Source organism: Simochromis diagramma, unplaced genomic scaffold (assembly GCF_900408965.1).
Source record: "Simochromis diagramma unplaced genomic scaffold, fSimDia1.1 OVJJ01000676.1, whole genome shotgun sequence".
In the NCBI taxonomy this organism is placed as follows: Eukaryota; Metazoa; Chordata; class Actinopteri; order Cichliformes; family Cichlidae; genus Simochromis; species Simochromis diagramma.
Genome location: NW_024387466.1, coordinates 2,260,668 through 2,278,008, shown reverse-complemented (window position 1 = coordinate 2,278,008; position 17,341 = coordinate 2,260,668). Strand labels below are relative to the sequence as shown.

Sequence of the window (17,341 nt, the reverse complement as noted above, 5' to 3'; positions counted from 1 at the left end):
ATTTAAAAATTTATGTTATTTTCCCCTCCCTTCCTTCCCTCCCCATCTCCAGCTGCCTCCCTCTTCCCGCTCCACCACAACCACCCACACATGCAGGGCCTTGGAGTAGGGGTATGTCACCAGGGTGCAGAGGAGGCTACCCCCCCTCTGTCCCCTTCTGGCTGCCTCTGCCTCAATTTTATCCCACAACTTAGACATTCACATTACTCACACTCTCATTACACATACATATAGGATCTTGGGGGTGGGCACGATACACGGAATCCAAATTACCATCAGGGTGTACACCTCACCCCTGGCGTCGTTGCCCACCTCTCAATTTTAAATACACGTAGACATTGAGGGCTAGCAGGAGGGACTATGCGCTTACCTGCTGCTCTCTGGCAGGTAGCTCCATGCCCTCCTGGGTTTTAATTGCACCTTAGAACACACATGCATCAACACTACAATGAGCGGGTGGAGGGAGGTTTGGAGTCTTCTCTCACCCCCATTCTCTGCGGCCTGCTGGAGCGGGGGGGCTAGGAGGAGGAGTTGGCCGTCCGACTGCGGTCTGGAGTGTGGGGCCTCCCTGCTGCTGCGGAGTCGGGGCGGTCTGCCTCTCCCCACCGCAGGGAAAAGGGTAACACCACCTGGGTCTGGGTGCAGTTCCCCCCTCCAGGGGCAAGGGTACCTAGACCCGGTTCGTAGAGTACGCTTGGGGAGTGTGATCGTGTGTACAGCGTCTCTTTATGTCTGTCTCCACGTTGGTTGAGTGTGGAGTAAGTGCATATGAGAGCATGAGGGTGGGAATGGATGTTTGTGTCTGTGTGTGCCTGTATGTCTGTGTCTATATGTCAGGTTGGGTATCAGACGTCACCTCTCTGGGGACATCTCAGGCCCTCCAAGGTTTGGAGGCCTATCTCCACCCACCACCACTTCCCCTGCCAGTGGCGGACTCCCTCAGGCGTCGGTGCGTTGGTGGTTCTTTGTGTCTGGGGGTGGGCGTCCGGGTACACACCGGCTCACTCCTTGGCGGCCGCTTATCGGGGCCTGGAGCCTGGGGCTCGCTCGGGCCACTTCGGAGGTGGGGTGCCCCCGGCCTCTCGGCCTGGGGCTCGGTCACTCAGGCACAGCTGGCTGCCGGCGGAGCTCACGGGCGCGTCACTGCAACTCCCCCTGGCTTCTGCTCCGCGGCTGCTGAGTGAGCCCTCATCTGGGACTCTCCTCAGCTCTTACTGGGACAGTGGCGCGGCTGCCCCTCTGTTGGTCTTCCTTGGTCTCTTGTGTTCTGGGGGCCTCTGGATGTCTGGAGTTTTGATCTCCTCCATACCTGCTTCATGCCCTGGAGGACGGGGCTTTGGCTCCCCACACTCCCTAGCAGATCGTTACATGGAGAAACCTTTGGAATGCAAGCATGCTGATCCACACAGGTGTGCACACAGGTGTACACACGGGTATTCACAGACGCGGACTACAGCTTTCTTGGCTGCTGCCTCAAAGCACATTGTGCGCTGTCTATCTTGCGTGCTGCACAATATCGTTTATTATTTAGTATCTACTGATATCTACTGCCAGCTAGTTTATTGTGATGGTGCTGTTTTTTTTATTATGTTGCTCTTTGTTGTTTGCTTTCTCTTCTGTTTTTTTTCTCCATACAGGTGACCCAGGTGTTTTTTTTTTTTTTTTTTTTCTTTCTTCCCCCCCTTCTCACCGTCTCTTCTCCCCTTTGGTTTTCTTTCTCTCCCTCTCTTTCTTTCATTCTTTCTCCCTGTCCTATCCCCCAGTCATGTCTGTCCCGTTTGTAGCAACTGAAAATAAAATAAATTCATAATTATAATAAAGGTCAATCAAATGGACCAATATGGCAAGGCCATGATGATCCACTTGGTAAAATAAATCTGCTTGGCATCTTTCTTGGCCTTAAGACAACAATTCTGATGGCTAAAGATCCAAACGGGACACAAAAAAAAATAAAAAAAAAATTGTTATTTTCCTATAACAGTGTTATTAATCATTAATAAAACTTTTATGTAACATTTCTTGTACTGTGCCTGGAATTGCATAAACTTTGGCACTATCTATCATCTAGAAATGAGTGACAGTGTAAACCATTGGATAATCTTTTACTTTGAGTGAGTAATAGTAAGCAATATTTTGCTGGAACTCTAGATTCTATTGGGGAGACAACATCCATAGCATTTCATCTTGGCTCATCAGGAATACTATTTCCCATTTGTAGCGTGAGGGTCTTCTCCTCTGTGTCTTTTTCTTGTATGTCTATCTGTCCCTCACACTGTTGAGAAAGTCTTTTTCCATTACTAAAGATCAATCGATTATTTACCGATACACCGTTAAGATGCAGTTTTCTCCGATATAGTCTTTTGCAGTGAAGCAGCTCTCTGTAGGCTCTGTGGAAATCCCTGTTAAAGGCTGGATAAAGTATTGGATTAAGGGTAGAGTTAAAATAACCCAACCACAGGACTACGGAGTGAAGTGTATTAGGCGGGTTTGTCTTTTCCTTCATTCCAATCCAGGTGAAGTAGGTGAAGTAAGGGAACCAACAGATGACAAAAGCCCCAAGTACTGCAGCCAGGGTCACTGTAGCTTTGTGCTCTCGGGCTATTACTGCAGTTGCTGTACGTGCAAATGATGGCAGGGTGGCACGAATTCGCCTAGCCTGAAAAGATTGGTTAAGAGAAGGACAGAGAGCCAGGGGACAAAGATAATGAGATCTTGGGACTTAACCATGTCACTGATTTGATAGTCAAGGATTTACAATTACAAGACAATATGAATTTAAATAAATGCCATTTAAATGTCCACTGAAAAAACAAAAAAATATCTTTATTCATATATGTATTTCTATAGCAGTTGGCCAGACATCTTCAAAAAGAAATGTAAGCCTTGAAGTAATGACCTTTGACAAAATCATAATAAACACTGACCTGTTCTCGTGCCGTCCTGAATATGCAAAGATACATTCCACACATAACCATCAGAGGCAGGTAAAATGAGCCAAAGGCATAAAGAAGAACATAGTTGTTATTCCATCCAAACTGACAGTAGTAGCCCTCTTTTTCATCATCCCCCATGCCCCAGTCTAAGTTTTGAACCCTGTAGTCCGCTGTGTTCCACCCCAAGTGGATAGGCAGAACGGACACAGCTAGTGACATAGCCCAGATGGTGATGATAGCCAATGTCACCCTTAGAGGTGTAACTCTCCGGGAGTGGCTAAGGGGTGCTGAAATAGCAAGGTATCGGTCCACACTGATTGCTAGGAGGGTCAGGATGGAGGCCGTGCACAGCATGACGTCTAATGAAATGTAGATGTTGCACAGGGCTCCTCCAAACGGCCATTCCCCGCTGCGCAGCTCCACAGTGGCGGACAAGGGAAGCACCAGTAGGCCAAGGAGGAGATCTGTCACTGCCAGCGAAACCACGAAGCAGTTAGCAATTCTCCATAGTCGACGGCTCATTCCTACAGCCAAACACACTAGCACGTTACCACCAATGGTTAGAATGATGAAAAACACCAGGATGAGCCAGCGCAGTGCTGTGGCGATCATGATGCACTCCTTCTCTGGCACTGGAACAGTGCTACTGCCAGTACCTCAGTAGTAAATATTGAAAATGCCTCATCTGCTTATCTCCAAAGTTTCTCAGCTGTTGTCAGGTCCCTCAGACTGTCTTTTCCATGGTATCTATGTGCATAGAAGCAGTCTGGTTTAAAGGTTTATCTCTGTATGGAAAGCCCTTCATAGTCTTCTCTTGTTTCACATTGCCACAGCCTCTGAAGTAAACATGATCCTGGTGAAAAACAAAAACAATGGGGTTACTTAAAAAGCTATAAAAAGGAAACATGTTTATCCCTCTGTCATTTAATGAAAAGTCTAAGTCCAACACTGTTAAAGGTCAAGATACCACAGATGGTCACTGAGAAAATGACAAATAAGCAAACTATGCACAGGGCTGCATACAAATCCTGACATTATGTGTGTATATGTAGATATAAAATAGTGTCACTTCAATTTGTTTTTTAAGTAATAAGGTTTCCATAAAAATATAAATAATTCAATATAAGACAGTGGACTACAATACTGACTGTTTTGGCTGACTGAAACTGAAAATAGTTAAACAGGCGATCATATGCTACACACTGAATGCAGCATGAGCTCTGGACCTTTTCTGCATGTCTTTCTCTGCGTGCTCTTCCTACTTTCTTGTCTCATCTTCATTCCTCCACTATCCAATAAAAAAATAAATCTTCATAAAAGATTTGGTTTTTGATTTTTTATGCTACTAATGCAGTTCTAAGACCAAATGTTCTCAGTTGAAATCAGAAATGAGAAAATTGATCTCTACTCTGACTTTGGATTTGACCTGCCAGGGAATCTGTAACACTGCTAAGTAAAGTTACATATTTTTTCAACACATATTAAAGCATTCCACAATAACATTTTCCATTTTCTTTCACAAAATCATGTTGAATTTACCCTGACTCATAAAACTTAGACCAGAGAAATGTATACAACCCTTGCATTGTGCCTTATATTGTTAAATAAACAAATACATCCAGTTGAGGAGTCCTCTATAGACAGAAATGCACCCAAGTAATGACACCCACACTGACATTTCCCCATGTTACACTATCCATAACTGCCAGATCTGCTATAAAATATACAACAAATAAAAATAAAAAAAACTGTCCCTAGATGCAAATTTTTACTAGCTACACTATATTATGCACAACCATCAGCGTAATGCATAACAAGATATTAAAACAGTCATAAAAGACAATAGTATAAGTCTAAAGGTATAAGAAGACATAAACATTAAAGCTCTTTAAGCATGGGAGGACTTTTAAAAGAAAAAATAATCCCGACTTACATCAAATTTTACAGTATGAAAATATAAAAACCCTGAATGATCAGACTCACGCTGTTTTTTTTTGCCGTGTTTGACAGCTGCCCTGCCTTGAGCCAGTGCTGATGGATGCAACTCATAGTTTAATAACAAGCAACATAAACCAATTTCCTGTAAGAGTTAATTTAATTTGATCACATCTGTATAATGTATGTTGTCATGCTTCATGTGTTGTCCATGCATCATTTTTTAAATTCATTCAAAATAGAAATTAGACACATGAAAATAGCTACAATCATAGACTGTTTCATCGCTAGTGTTTTTGTTTGTTTTTTTTTGGCCTTAGACAAACATCAGAGACACATGCAATATTTAGTGAGCATGGTTTAAACAGAACGTAAGATACCAGAGCAGAGCCTCAACTTTATGACATGTTTACCAAGACAAACTGTTCATTCATGTTTAGATTACAGTTGTGGTAATTTTCTTTTGTGGCACCAATCCAGATCCTCTCTTCAGGGGTTACACAACAGAATGTAATTCATGCTGCAACAGCAAACATGCAAAAATAATAAGAACAGATATCGCGTTATGGTGTTTATATTGGGGTGGAGGAAATTATGGCTGTGTTCCAACAATAATAGAATGATAAGTAATGATAACAGAATAATTATTGTTCTTTTGACAACCGTGTTCAAAGATCCTATTTTTGGAAGAGAGGATATGTGATTAATTTAGCCACGAGGTTTTGTCTCAGGAACATGCTAGGTACACAGACTAATCAGGTGTAAATGTAGGTAGAGCTAATTAAGCTTTTCAATTATTTTTTTTTATTATATTCTCGGAAAGAAAGTTATTATTTCTAGATACAGCCATAGTCTATTATAGCCTATAGTGAATGGCATCTCTAAAACATTGTAGATCAAAATTTTGACAGTCGGTATTCTTCAGAAAGGTTCATTAGGTACACACTTCTAAATGAAACCAAATCGCTCAAATCAAATTAAATTAGCCAAATAGAATTTTTCACAGTAAACCTCACAGTTTTTATTTTTAATTAATTAGATTCTAATTTAACAATTTTTGAAACATTTTTTAATCATTATAATGTATGTATAGTTGACTGTTTTTTGTCATTTCACTTTAATTTTCTGCAAATTATCTAAAAAGCATCATCCCTATTGAATAAAATAGATTCATGTAATTTAATTAATTAATTAATTAAAGAAAGTCAGATCCATATTTCTGGCTTCATTGGCAACAGTTGTGAACAATACTCTTCAAAACGCTGAAGCCCTGTTTTTTTTTTTTTTGTTTTTTTTAAAAATCTCTACACATACTGTTCTGCTAACAGTGTTCCTTCTAAAAAAAAGCACACAAAATGCCAACACCCCTCACCTAAATGTTCCTCCATATGATGATGTGCATGATGGATATTCCGTGATTTGATTTTCTTTTAAATTTACCAGTGTAAATGTGATAAGTCTCAACATTTGGAGACTTTGGAGATCTCATAATGATGGAGCAAAATTCTAAATTAATTTTTTTTCTTCCACAAATACTGTTCAAGCATAACATAACATAAGAAGAGTACAGGAAATGAGTGTCTCCTTTCCTTTTACAGTAAATACCTGAAAGTTAGGTAAGGTGCAGTTTATCAAAAATGACAGTTTTCTTAAGATGTAAGGTGGTTTATTCTTCACACAATTACAAATAAATTAGGCAGTACTTAAAAATATTTATGCAGTACTTAAAATTACTTACGGTATAATTTGTATCTCCTTTCCTCCAAAATTTGGGCGCTATTATTTAATCACGAATCAAATTGACTTACAATGTAATTATTTCTTCTTTCCTGTAAAGTATGTGAAGTTAAGAACTACCTATAATAATATAATAATATAATTGTATCATAATCAACTCATAACTAGGCCATTATTTCAAATCATGACATTACCATTTGTCTTCTCATGCTTCAAGTTAATGAATTTAAAGCAGCCTTTGTTTCACCTGTACTTGGCCATTCAGAGAATCGAACCTTTTAATGTTTTTGATCATCTCGATGGATTTCCCTCGGGGATAAAAACGTGTTGTTTCCATGGGGACTTTGTTTGTTCAGCACAGACAGAGTTTTAGTCATCTGGCTACCGTCATTTACAGCCATAATAACCAGGCTTTACTGAGTATAGGCCATAAAAAGTCAGGGAGGATTTAATAGGAAAGAAATTCAAATAAAAATCACTGATGTTTGTCTCCATTTTTTTGCACTTTTGTTGACTTACAAACACACAGAGAGAACCGGTGAAATGCAACATTTTATCTGCAAACAAATAAAATAAAAATAAATAAATAAAATTTTCAAACAATTTTTGATTTGTCAAACTGTCACTTAGCAAGAGGTTAATAAAAGGAAGAAAAGCCTAAAGATTAAAAAAAAATAAGCTTGCCAAGTAATACTTACAATAGTTCCCTGCAATGTGAATAGTTGGATATAATCTGTGGTCACCATGTTTCAGTAGGACACGTGCGTGTGTTTATAACAAACGGATGTGCGGATTGATGTCAGGCTAACACTCTGTGCATGACTACAAACTACATGCCACAAATAATGCTGCCTCTTTTAGCTCATCATACTACATTGCTTACTAACAGTTACCACATGAAAATTCTTTCTTCAATTCTGCACTCCAGACTATCTCATGAAAATAATGAAATGGTAATATGTTTCTGTTCAGCAGCAATCGTGCACACAGTGGTCAGAGAACCTGAATTGATCATGGAACTAACGAAGGTACCAAAAATCAACAATGAGAGGGAGTAAGATCTTGGCTGGAATGGCAGAAGAATGTAGCGAGTAGGGGGAGGGACCATTATACAGTGGGGCAAAAAAGTATTTAGTCAGCCACCGATTGTGCAAGTTCCCCCACTTAAAATGATGACAGAGGTCAGTAATTTGCACCAGAGGTACACTTCAACTGTGAGAGACAGAATGTGAAAAAAAAATCCATGAATCCACATGGTAGGATTTGTAAAGAATTTATTCGTAAATCAGGGTGGAAAATAAGTATTTGGTCAATAACAAAAATACAACTCAATACTTTGTAACATAACCTTTGTTGGCAATAACAGAGGTCAAACGTTTACTATAGGTCTTTACCAGGTTTGCACACACAGTAGCTGGTATTTTGGCCCATTCCTCCATGCAGATCTTCTCGAGAGCAGTGATGTTTTGGGGCTGTCGCCGAGCAACATGGACTTTCAACTCCCGCCACAGATTTTCTATGGGGTTGAGGTCTGGAGACTGGCTAGGCCACTCCAGGACTTTCAAATGCTTCTTACGGAGCCACTCCTTTGTTGCCCGGGCGGTGTGTTTTGGATCATTGTCGTGTTGGAAGACCCAGCCTCGTTTCATCTTCAAAGTTCTCACTGATGGAAGGAGGTTTTGGCTCAAAATCTCACGATACATGGCCCCATTCATTCTGTCCTTAACACGGATCAGTCGTCCTGTCCCCTTGGCAGAAAAACAGCCCCATAGCATGATGTTTCCACCCCCATGCTTCACAGTAGGTATGGTGTTCTTGGGATGCAACTCAGTATTCTTCTTCCTCCAAACACGACGAGTTGAGTTTATACCAAAAAGTTCTACTTTGGTTTCATCTGACCACATGACATTCTCCCAATCCTCTGCTGTATCATCCATGTGCTCTCTGGCAAACTTCAGACGGGCCTGGACATGCACTGGCTTCAGCAGCGGAACACGTCTGGCACTGCGGGATTTGATTCCCTGCCGTTGTAGTGTGTTACTGATGGTGACCTTTGTTACTTTGGTCCCAGCTCTCTGCAGGTCATTCACCAGGTCCCCCCGTGTGGTTCTGGGATCTTTGCTCACCGTTCTCATGATCATTTTGACCCCACGGGATGAGATCTTGCGTGGAGCCCCAGATCGAGGGAGATTATCAGTGGTCTTGTATGTCTTCCATTTTCTGATGATTGCTCCCACAGTTGATTTTTTCACACCAAGCTGCTTGCCTATTGTAGATTCACTCTTCCCAGTCTGGTGCAGGTCTACAATACTTTTCCTGGTGTCCTTCGAAAGCTCTTTGGTCTTGGCCATGGCAGAGTTTGGAGTCTGACTGTTTGAGGCTGTGGACAGGTGTCTGTTATACAGATGATGAGTTCAAACAGGTGCCATTCATACAGGTAACGAGTGGGGGACAGAAAAGCTTCTTACAGAAGACGTTACAGGTCTGTGAGAGCCAGAGATTTTCCTTGTTTGAGGTGACCAAATACTTATTTTCCACCCTGATTTACGAATAAATTCTTTACAAATCCTACCATGTGGATTCATGGATTTTTTTTTCACATTCTGTCTCTCACAGTTGAAGTGTACCTCTGGTGCAAATTACTGACCTCTGTCATTATTTTAAGTGGGGGAACTTGCACAATCGGTGGCTGACTAAATACTTTTTTGCCCCACTGTAGTTCAATAATTTAACAACTGAAAAAAGAAACCACGAAGAGCAGTCTGGTGAAATCCTAGAAGAGGTTATATAATTTTTGCCCAGTGGCACTGGGTTCTTGCCTTGTCTTCTGAAATTCTGCTTTTTGCTTTTTTACTACTTGTTTACAACTTGTTTAGAGTAAACTGATTTCATTAGGGACACGGCTCATGTCTTTTCAGAGACACAGACTTAATTTCATGTGGCTCATTCGGAACAACTCCTACATGTTTACTGCAATATCAGCAAGCCCTACTGTCATTTACCCAAATCTGAATCTGAAGTATGAAGTCAGCAAAATCAGAAAATAGAACCCATTAACTTGATAATCCACATTTAAAACTCACATATGACATGCAAAAGCATGCCTGGCCACAGCTTATCTCTGTGTTGCCCTATACATACATACATACTGCCAGCTGCCTACATGCCAGCTAACATCCTCTGAATAGGAATAAAAATCAAATAAATCAAATCCCCACATCCGTTTGGTATAAACACACACACGTGTCCTACAGAAACATCAAGTTTATCTTTTTGCGAGAGCCTTCATCTCAGCACTGTCTCATTTCAGATAAGATCACAACAACAACCACAAAAGAGAAATGTTTATTGCCTCACCTCACGTGGTTTGTCATAAACACCTGTCAGATCCAACACTTCTTCCTTGAACGTAGATCTTCTGATTCCTCAGACCTGGCTGTGTAAACGTATCCCTCTCTCTCTCTTGCTCTCGCTCTCTCTCTCTCGCGCGCGCTCTGTCTCTCCCTACTGCCCGCTCTGTTTTTGTAGATGTTATCAGCACATGCACTTCTTGCAGTTCTGTGACATCGTTTCATTTGCTCCCTTTAAAGTTTATTTCAGCCCACATCTTCAGAAGAGTTGAATGCTTATCCCACAACTTCAGCCTGTATCATTCTTTCTTATACAAGACAGAGTTAGTAGGTAATATAATTAGTGGGAAAAAGTGAGCCGCTATTTATTTAATTATAAACAATATGTCTTTAATTATATAACTGTATATTTGTTATCATTTACAATGTTGCAGTGCAGACCACTAGTAGTCATTATATGACACTCAGTCGATCATATAGCAGTAAGTGCATCACCTGCTTAGAAAGTCTATTCTTTTCTCAGCATTTAGAAAGGATCCTTTGAGCAGCATATAATTTAAACAAAAAACCTGCAGCACAGGAAATAAACATATTGTTTTTTTAGTGACCTACACAGCTCAGGGATGATTATCAGGATCCGCACCCTGCACACGTGTGATGCTTTTCATAGAATCAGTATTATACATTCATGTTGGTAAACTGATATGGCAACTTGCTGATGTTTAGCACATGATCCTTGCTATCTGTCACATTTTGACTTGTTTGCATGGTAATATTGATTTATTAATGCAGAGCAAAATTTAAAGTGCAGTTTGCTATTTTTTTTTTTTAATTCTAGGGAATTAAACATGCAATTAAACAAGCTGACTGCACTCGTGGAGTGCAGTCAGCTTCTTCAGCCAGTAGGCTTCAGCCAGTAGGCGTGAACCACGTCAGGGCCTGGTGCCAACTCTTCATATTGGAGACCCTTTCTTGGATGTCTGCCACTGTGATGGTTACTGGACCCTGTTCAGGGAGGTTGCTGTGGTCTCCCCTATGCTCTTCCAGTATTGCTCCGTCTCCAGCCTTGGTGGTGCTGTTTTCATATTGTTCCCCTGCCACTGAGAGTACACCATGGCTGGTTCTGTGGAGAACAGCTGGTTTATTCTCCTGCCTTCAATCTCTCTAGTGTACCTCTTTAAGTGGCTGGCCAAGGCTGCCTCAGGTATGGACAGCTTGCTGTACTTCTTAGGCACCTTCTTTGTCTCACCTTTCTGCAGCTCCGATAGTTGGCTAACCTCTCTCCGTGCTACCTTGGTCTTAGCCTCTAGTCTCCTTCTCCATGGTTCAACTTATAGCCCAGCATCTCACTGATCACTGCTGCCATGGTGTAGATCAGCTTGTTAGAGTTGGTAATGGTGACTGTAGGTATCGTCCGCAGTGCTGCATTAACATCATCTAGCAGACCTTCTGAGGGTACTTCACATAGTCTTGGTAACCAGCTACGGGTGATCCAGGTTTTAAGCTTGGCCATGATCCTATCTTTCAGTTCCTCTCGCACTAACGATCCTGCTTCTATCGCACTTGGGGCTTGGTACCCAGTCTCAGGCGCGGGTGATGATATCTCTCCCCTGACCTGGCATCCTGGCTCCCCCTTGCCGTAGCATTTGTGTTGTACCTGGTCAATAGCTGTGAGAGCAGTCCCTTCTTTCGAATGTTGGAACACTGAGCTGCTAGTTGTTTCGCCGTCATTGTGGATGTTGGGTGTCGAAGATTCCATAGGTCTCTCATCCTATTCATGTAACCCCTTCCACCAGGGTTACATGCGTAGTAGCATTCCAACAACGCCCTATTTTCATCTCTTGCCCACCGATGCCTTCTTGTTCCAGTAGCCCACTTCTCATTAGGGTGCTCTGGTTCCTCAACACCTGACGCGGACCTTGTTGATCCGGGTGATGGCGCCGGCATGCCTTCATATTTATCTGTCTCGCTCATGTCTGCGGTAGGCTTGCTTAGCATGGGGGGTCTAGCCCTGAGAACCTTACTGGATACAGACCCTCCGCTCCAAAGGCATGTAGTCTTACAACTACGCTATCCAGCTATATCTATCTATCTATCTATCTATCTATCTATCTATCTATCTATCCACACACATATATATGTATATAGAACAAAAAGTTCAATTTCACTCTCAGTCATTGTCACTTAACAGGCATTTTATTTATGGTCTGTGTCTTATATATTCAATAACAATGTCTCTTCTCAGCAGCAAGTCCCGACTTAAAAAAAAATTGTTTGTTGGTATTTTAGCTTCAAACCTTCTAGTGTGACATGCACTGTCTCTCTTGAATCCCTAAACTAATATTCAGGCTCTATAATGACTAGTGATCCATTATAAAACTGTACCTCCATTGCAATAAGACTCTAAAAATAAATGGTCATTTAACAAAAAAAGTTAATGGTTTCTTTCAAACGAGGTTCCTGAGTTGACAGTACGTGCTCAAATCACCATACTTGCCCACGAAGGAAAACAAGTTAACAATTAAAGCAAGTCTGAATAATCCTGCAGGCTCAAGGGATTAAACAATAACGATGAGTTATGATACCTAACTGTACTGCAAACTCTAGATGATATAGGAGGCTTCATTTTTTCAAAGATGTCTGTCCTGGGATCCCTGTCACATGTATAGTAGTGCACATATTTGGATGTGTACACACGCAAGATAATCTCGCATGTGTACACATCCAAAATAAAATCAGATATCCTGCTAAAAATGTAAATATAATTCAGTTCAGTTCACTCTAAGATAGAGATATATATACTAAAAAAACAAAAAAAAAATTCCTTTGCAGTAAAATCTGGGTACATACAATGGCTTGCAAAAGTATTCGGCCCCTTGAACTTTTCCACATTTTGTCACATTACAGCCACAAACAAGAATCAATTTTACTGGAATTCCACGTGAAAGACCAACACAAAGTGGTGTACACGTGAGAAGTGGAACGAAAATCATACATGATTCCAAACAGTTTTTACGAATAAATAACTGAAAAGTGGGGTGTGCGTAAATATTCAGCCCCCTGAGTCAATACTTTGTAGAACCACCTTTTGCTGCAATTGCAGCTTCCAGTCTTTTAGGGTTTGTCTCTACCAGCTTTGCACATCTAGAGACTGAAATCTTTGCCCATTCTTCTTTGCAAAACAGCTCCAGCACAGTCAGATTAGATGGACAGCGTATGTGAACAGCAGTTTTCAGATCTTGCCACAGATTCTCGATTGGATTTAGATCTGGACTTTGACTGGGCCGTTCTAACACATGGATATGTTTTGTTTTAAACCATTCCATTGTTGCCCTGGCTTTATGTTTAGGGTCGTTGTCCTTGCTGGAAGGTGAACCTCCGCCCCAGTCTCAAGTCTTTTGCAGACTCCACGAGGTTTTCTTCCAAGATTGCCCTGTATTTGGCTCCATCCATCTTCCCATCAACTCTGACCAGCTTCCCTGTCCCTGCTGAAGAGAAGCACCCCCAGAGCATGATGCTGCCACCACCATATTTGACAGTGGGAATGGTGTGTTCAGAGTGATGTGCAGTGTTAGTTTTCCGCCACACATAGCGTTTTGCATTTTGGCCAAAAAGTTCCATTTTGGTCTCATCTGACCAGAGCAGCTTCTTCCACATGTTTGCTGTGTCCCCCACATGGCTTGTGGCAAACTGCAAATGGGACTTCTTATGGTTTTCTGTTTCTTCTTGCCACTCTTCCATAAAGGCCAACTTTGTGCAGTGCACGACTAATAGTTGTCCTATGGACAGATTCCCCCACCTGAGCTGTAGATCTCTGCAGCCCGTCCAGAGTCACCATGGGCCTCTTGGCTGCATTTCTGATCAGCACTCTCCTTGTCCGGCCTGTGAGTTTAGGTGGACGGCCTTGTCTTGGTAGGTTTACAGTTGTGCCATACTCCTTCCATTTCTGAATGATCGCTTGAACAGTGCTCCGTGGGATGTTCAAGGCCTGGGAAATCTTTTTGTAGCCTAAGCCTGCTTTAAATTTCTCATTAACTTTACCCCTGACCTGTCTGGTGTGTTCTTTGGACATCATGGTGTTGTTGCTCCCAATATTCTCTTAGACAACCTCTGAGGCCGTCACAGGGCAGCTGTATTTGTACTGACATTAGATTACACACAGGTGCACTCTATTTAGTCATTAGCACTCATCAGGCAATGTCTATGGGCAACTGAATGCACTCAGACCAAAGGGGGCTGAATAATTACGCACGCTCCACTTTTCAGTTATTTATTTGTAAAAAATGTTCGGAATCATGTATGATTTTCATTCCACTTCTCACGTGTACACCACTTTGTATTGGTCTTTCACGTGGAATTCCAATAAAATGTATTCATGTTTGTGGCTGTAATGTGACAAAATGCGGAAAAGTTCAAGGGGGCGAATATTTTTGCAAGCCACTGTATCTTCAAATCCTCTAGTCAGTTTAGTAACTCTTTTCTCCCACCTGCTGGGCATGAGTGGGTACTGTAGAAGGGGCTTCAACTCCTGCACTATCAGAAATGGATAGAGACAGAAAGCAATTTCCTAATACAATTGTGCATAATGTCCAGAACTGTACTTTATGGATCTATGTAAACATGTAGTTATTCTGTTATAATTATTATGTTTGTCCTATTCTATAGATATAGATTTGCTTTACTGTATACAGTATGTTCTTAGTTGATGATATTTAGTTTGCTGTCATAGAGAACAGTGAATTTTCACATTTGGAAACACAGCGAAGAACCTTTTAAAATATGATCTTAATTGCTACTCAGATGTTTTAAAGTTTTAGATAAATCAATAAATTATATTATGGATATATCGATATATGCAGCTAACTCTGTTTCAGCTTCTACCTATTGTAACTATATTCTGAAGGAATATAAAATGTACATAAAAAACATGTAATTGTTTGAAACAAATACGATAGAATAAACTAGGAGCAGTGTAAATCATTAATAATCTGACTTATTAAGTAGCTGTTGCACTCAGAGTAGCTTTGCTGAGTCTTTTATTGCAGCGGTTTACAGTGCATTCGCATTTAATGGTGATGTCGCATTCAACATAAATGTATGCATGAACCCAGTTTGCATATGGTTTTCTTTGCCTTCCACAATGAAATTTGCATAGCGCTGTACTTTATAATGTGTTCATGTAAAAATGTTTGCATTTTTGGAGGGAAATCTGCCAAGCTGTTATTATTGCTTATATGCATATTTTCTTGACTGAACGCAGGAATGATAAAGGGCTTTGAGCTATGTTTTAGTCATTCATCATTATTCAAACAGGTGTGCTAACAAGATGTAAGCCTGGAGTGCTGTGCCTGACTAACAAGCTTTCTGTCACTCTCTCCGAGGTGTTGAGTATGTCCTGCTTGGTGTTGATGCGTCCCCAAACCTTAGCTTTCATTTATGACAGCTGTTCTATAAAGTTGAAAAAACACCCAACTCTAATTTCTTTAATAAGCAGGTTTTCTACACACACAGAGATTCACTAGGTAAGTTCTCTTCAGTTGTGGCTTCTTCTTAATTTGCTGATATGTAACATAAGCATTTGAACTAAATATGGATTTAACAAACGAGCAACCAGGTAATTATCTTTGAAATTTGAAAAACTAAAGTACAAAACTTCCAATATCCACACTGCATGCGAAAGAATATGTCAGATGACTCAGGTGTTTATGTTTGGGATAGTCTGTCAAACTGTCTCGGATGTACTAGGCCTCTGTCCATATGAAGCTACGCTCCAGCTCCCCCCAACCCTAAACTGAATAAGTGGAAGAAAATGTATGAATGATTAGATGTCATGCATAGAGGGAGCACAGAGGTGCTGGAGGCATTGTTACTTCAAAAGAGAAATTGTGGTTTGAACATCTCATAGTCAAGTTATACAGGGAGTGCAGAATTATTAGGCAAATGAGTATTTTGTCCACATCATCCTCTTCATGCATGTTGTCTTACTCCAAGCTGTATAGGCTCGAAAGCCTACTACCAATTAAGCATATTAGGTGATGTGCATCTCTGTAATGAGAAGGGGTGTGGTCTAATGACATCAACACCCTCTATCAAAAACCAAGGCGCAAAATAACTGCCCATGAACTGAGAAAAGTCAAGCATGCAGCTGCCAAGATGCCACTTGCCACCAGTTGGCCATATTTCAGAGCTGTCAACATACCTGGAGTGCCCAAAAAGCACAAGGTTGTGCAATAATCAAGACATGGCCAAGGTAAGAAAGGCTGAAAGACGACCACCACTGAACAAGACACACAAGCTGAAACGTCAAGACTGGGCCAAGAATATCTCAAGACTGGTTTTTCTAAGGTTTTATGGACTTATGAAATGAGAGTGAGTCTTGGATGGGCCAGATGGATGGGCCCGTGGCTGGATTGGTAAAGGGCAGAGAGCTCCAGTCCGACTCAGACCCCAGCAAGGTGGAGGTGGAGTACTGGTTTGGGCTGGTATCATCAAAGATGAGCTTGTGGGGCCTTTTCGGGTTGATGATGGAGTCAAGCTCAACCCCCAGTCCTACTGCCAGTTTCTGGAAGACACCTTCTTCAAGCAGTGGTACAGGAAGAAGTCTGCATCCTTCAAGAAAAACATGATTTTCATGCAGGACAATGCTCCATCACACGCGTCCAAGTACTCCACAGCGTGGCTGGCAAGAAAGGGTATAAAAGAAGAAAAACTAATGACATGGCCACCTTGTTCACCTGATCTGAACCCCATTGAGAACCTGTGGTCCAGGTGAGATTTACAAGGAGGGAAAACAGTACACCTCTCTGAACAGTGTCTGGGAGGCTGTGGTTGCTGCTGCACGCAATGTTGATGGTGAACAGATCAAAACACTGACAGAATCCATGGATGGCAGGCTTTTGAGTGTCCTTGCAAAGAAAGGTGGCTATATTGGTCGCTGATTTGTTTTTGTTTTGTTTTTGAATGTCAGAAATGTATATTTGTGAATGTGGAGACGTTATATTGGTTTCACTGGTAAAAATAAATAATTGAAATGGGTATATATTTGTTTTTTGTTAAGTTGCCTAATAATTATGCACAGTAATAGTCACCTGCACACACAGATATCCCCCTAAAATAGCTAAAACTAAAAACAAACTAAAAACTACTTCCAAAAACATTCAGCTTTGATATTAATGAGTTTTTTGGGTTCATTGAGAACATGGTTGTTGTTCAATAATAACATTATTCCTCAAAAATACAACTTGCCTAATAATTCTGCACTCCCTGTATGTATGTTATATGTAATTCCATAGGTGTGAATGTGAGTATGAATGATCCTGTGACAGACTGGTGACCTGAAGTGAACCCTGCCTTTGTAATTCTGTAATTATTAGGCAATTAAAAAAC

The 17,341-nt window shown here is 41.1% G+C and overlaps 1 protein-coding gene and 1 long non-coding RNA gene across 2 annotated transcripts; both read right to left on the bottom strand.

The window, feature by feature from the left end:
• Nucleotides 1-2,179: 2,179 nt before the first annotated feature.
• hrh2b (histamine receptor H2b) lies at nucleotides 2,180-3,566 on the bottom strand. Its single transcript, XM_040014670.1, has 2 exons — nucleotides 2,925-3,566; nucleotides 2,180-2,656 (listed from the first exon to the last, which is right to left on the bottom strand). Exons 1-2 carry the CDS (start codon nucleotides 3,543-3,545, stop codon nucleotides 2,180-2,182), a joined length of 1,098 nt encoding a protein of 365 aa, XP_039870604.1. The 5' UTR covers nucleotides 3,546-3,566.
• A 616-nt stretch (nucleotides 3,567-4,182) lies between these two features.
• Nucleotides 4,183-16,282, bottom strand: LOC120723342. The gene is made up of 3 exons (XR_005693716.1): nucleotides 16,155-16,282; nucleotides 14,482-14,483; nucleotides 4,183-4,194 (listed from the first exon to the last, which is right to left on the bottom strand). It is a non-coding gene; the product is annotated as an uncharacterized LOC120723342 (long non-coding RNA).
• Nucleotides 16,283-17,341: the final 1,059 nt, after the last annotated feature.

Coding starts and splice junctions, on each gene's coding strand:
- hrh2b (XM_040014670.1), bottom strand. CDS start 3,545: ATGATCGCCACAGCACTGCGCTGGCTCATCCTGGTGTTTTTCATCATT. Junction 2,657..2,924: donor TCAGGACGGCACGAGAACAG/GTCAGTGTTTAT, acceptor CAATCTTTTCAG/GCTAGGCGAATTCGTGCCAC.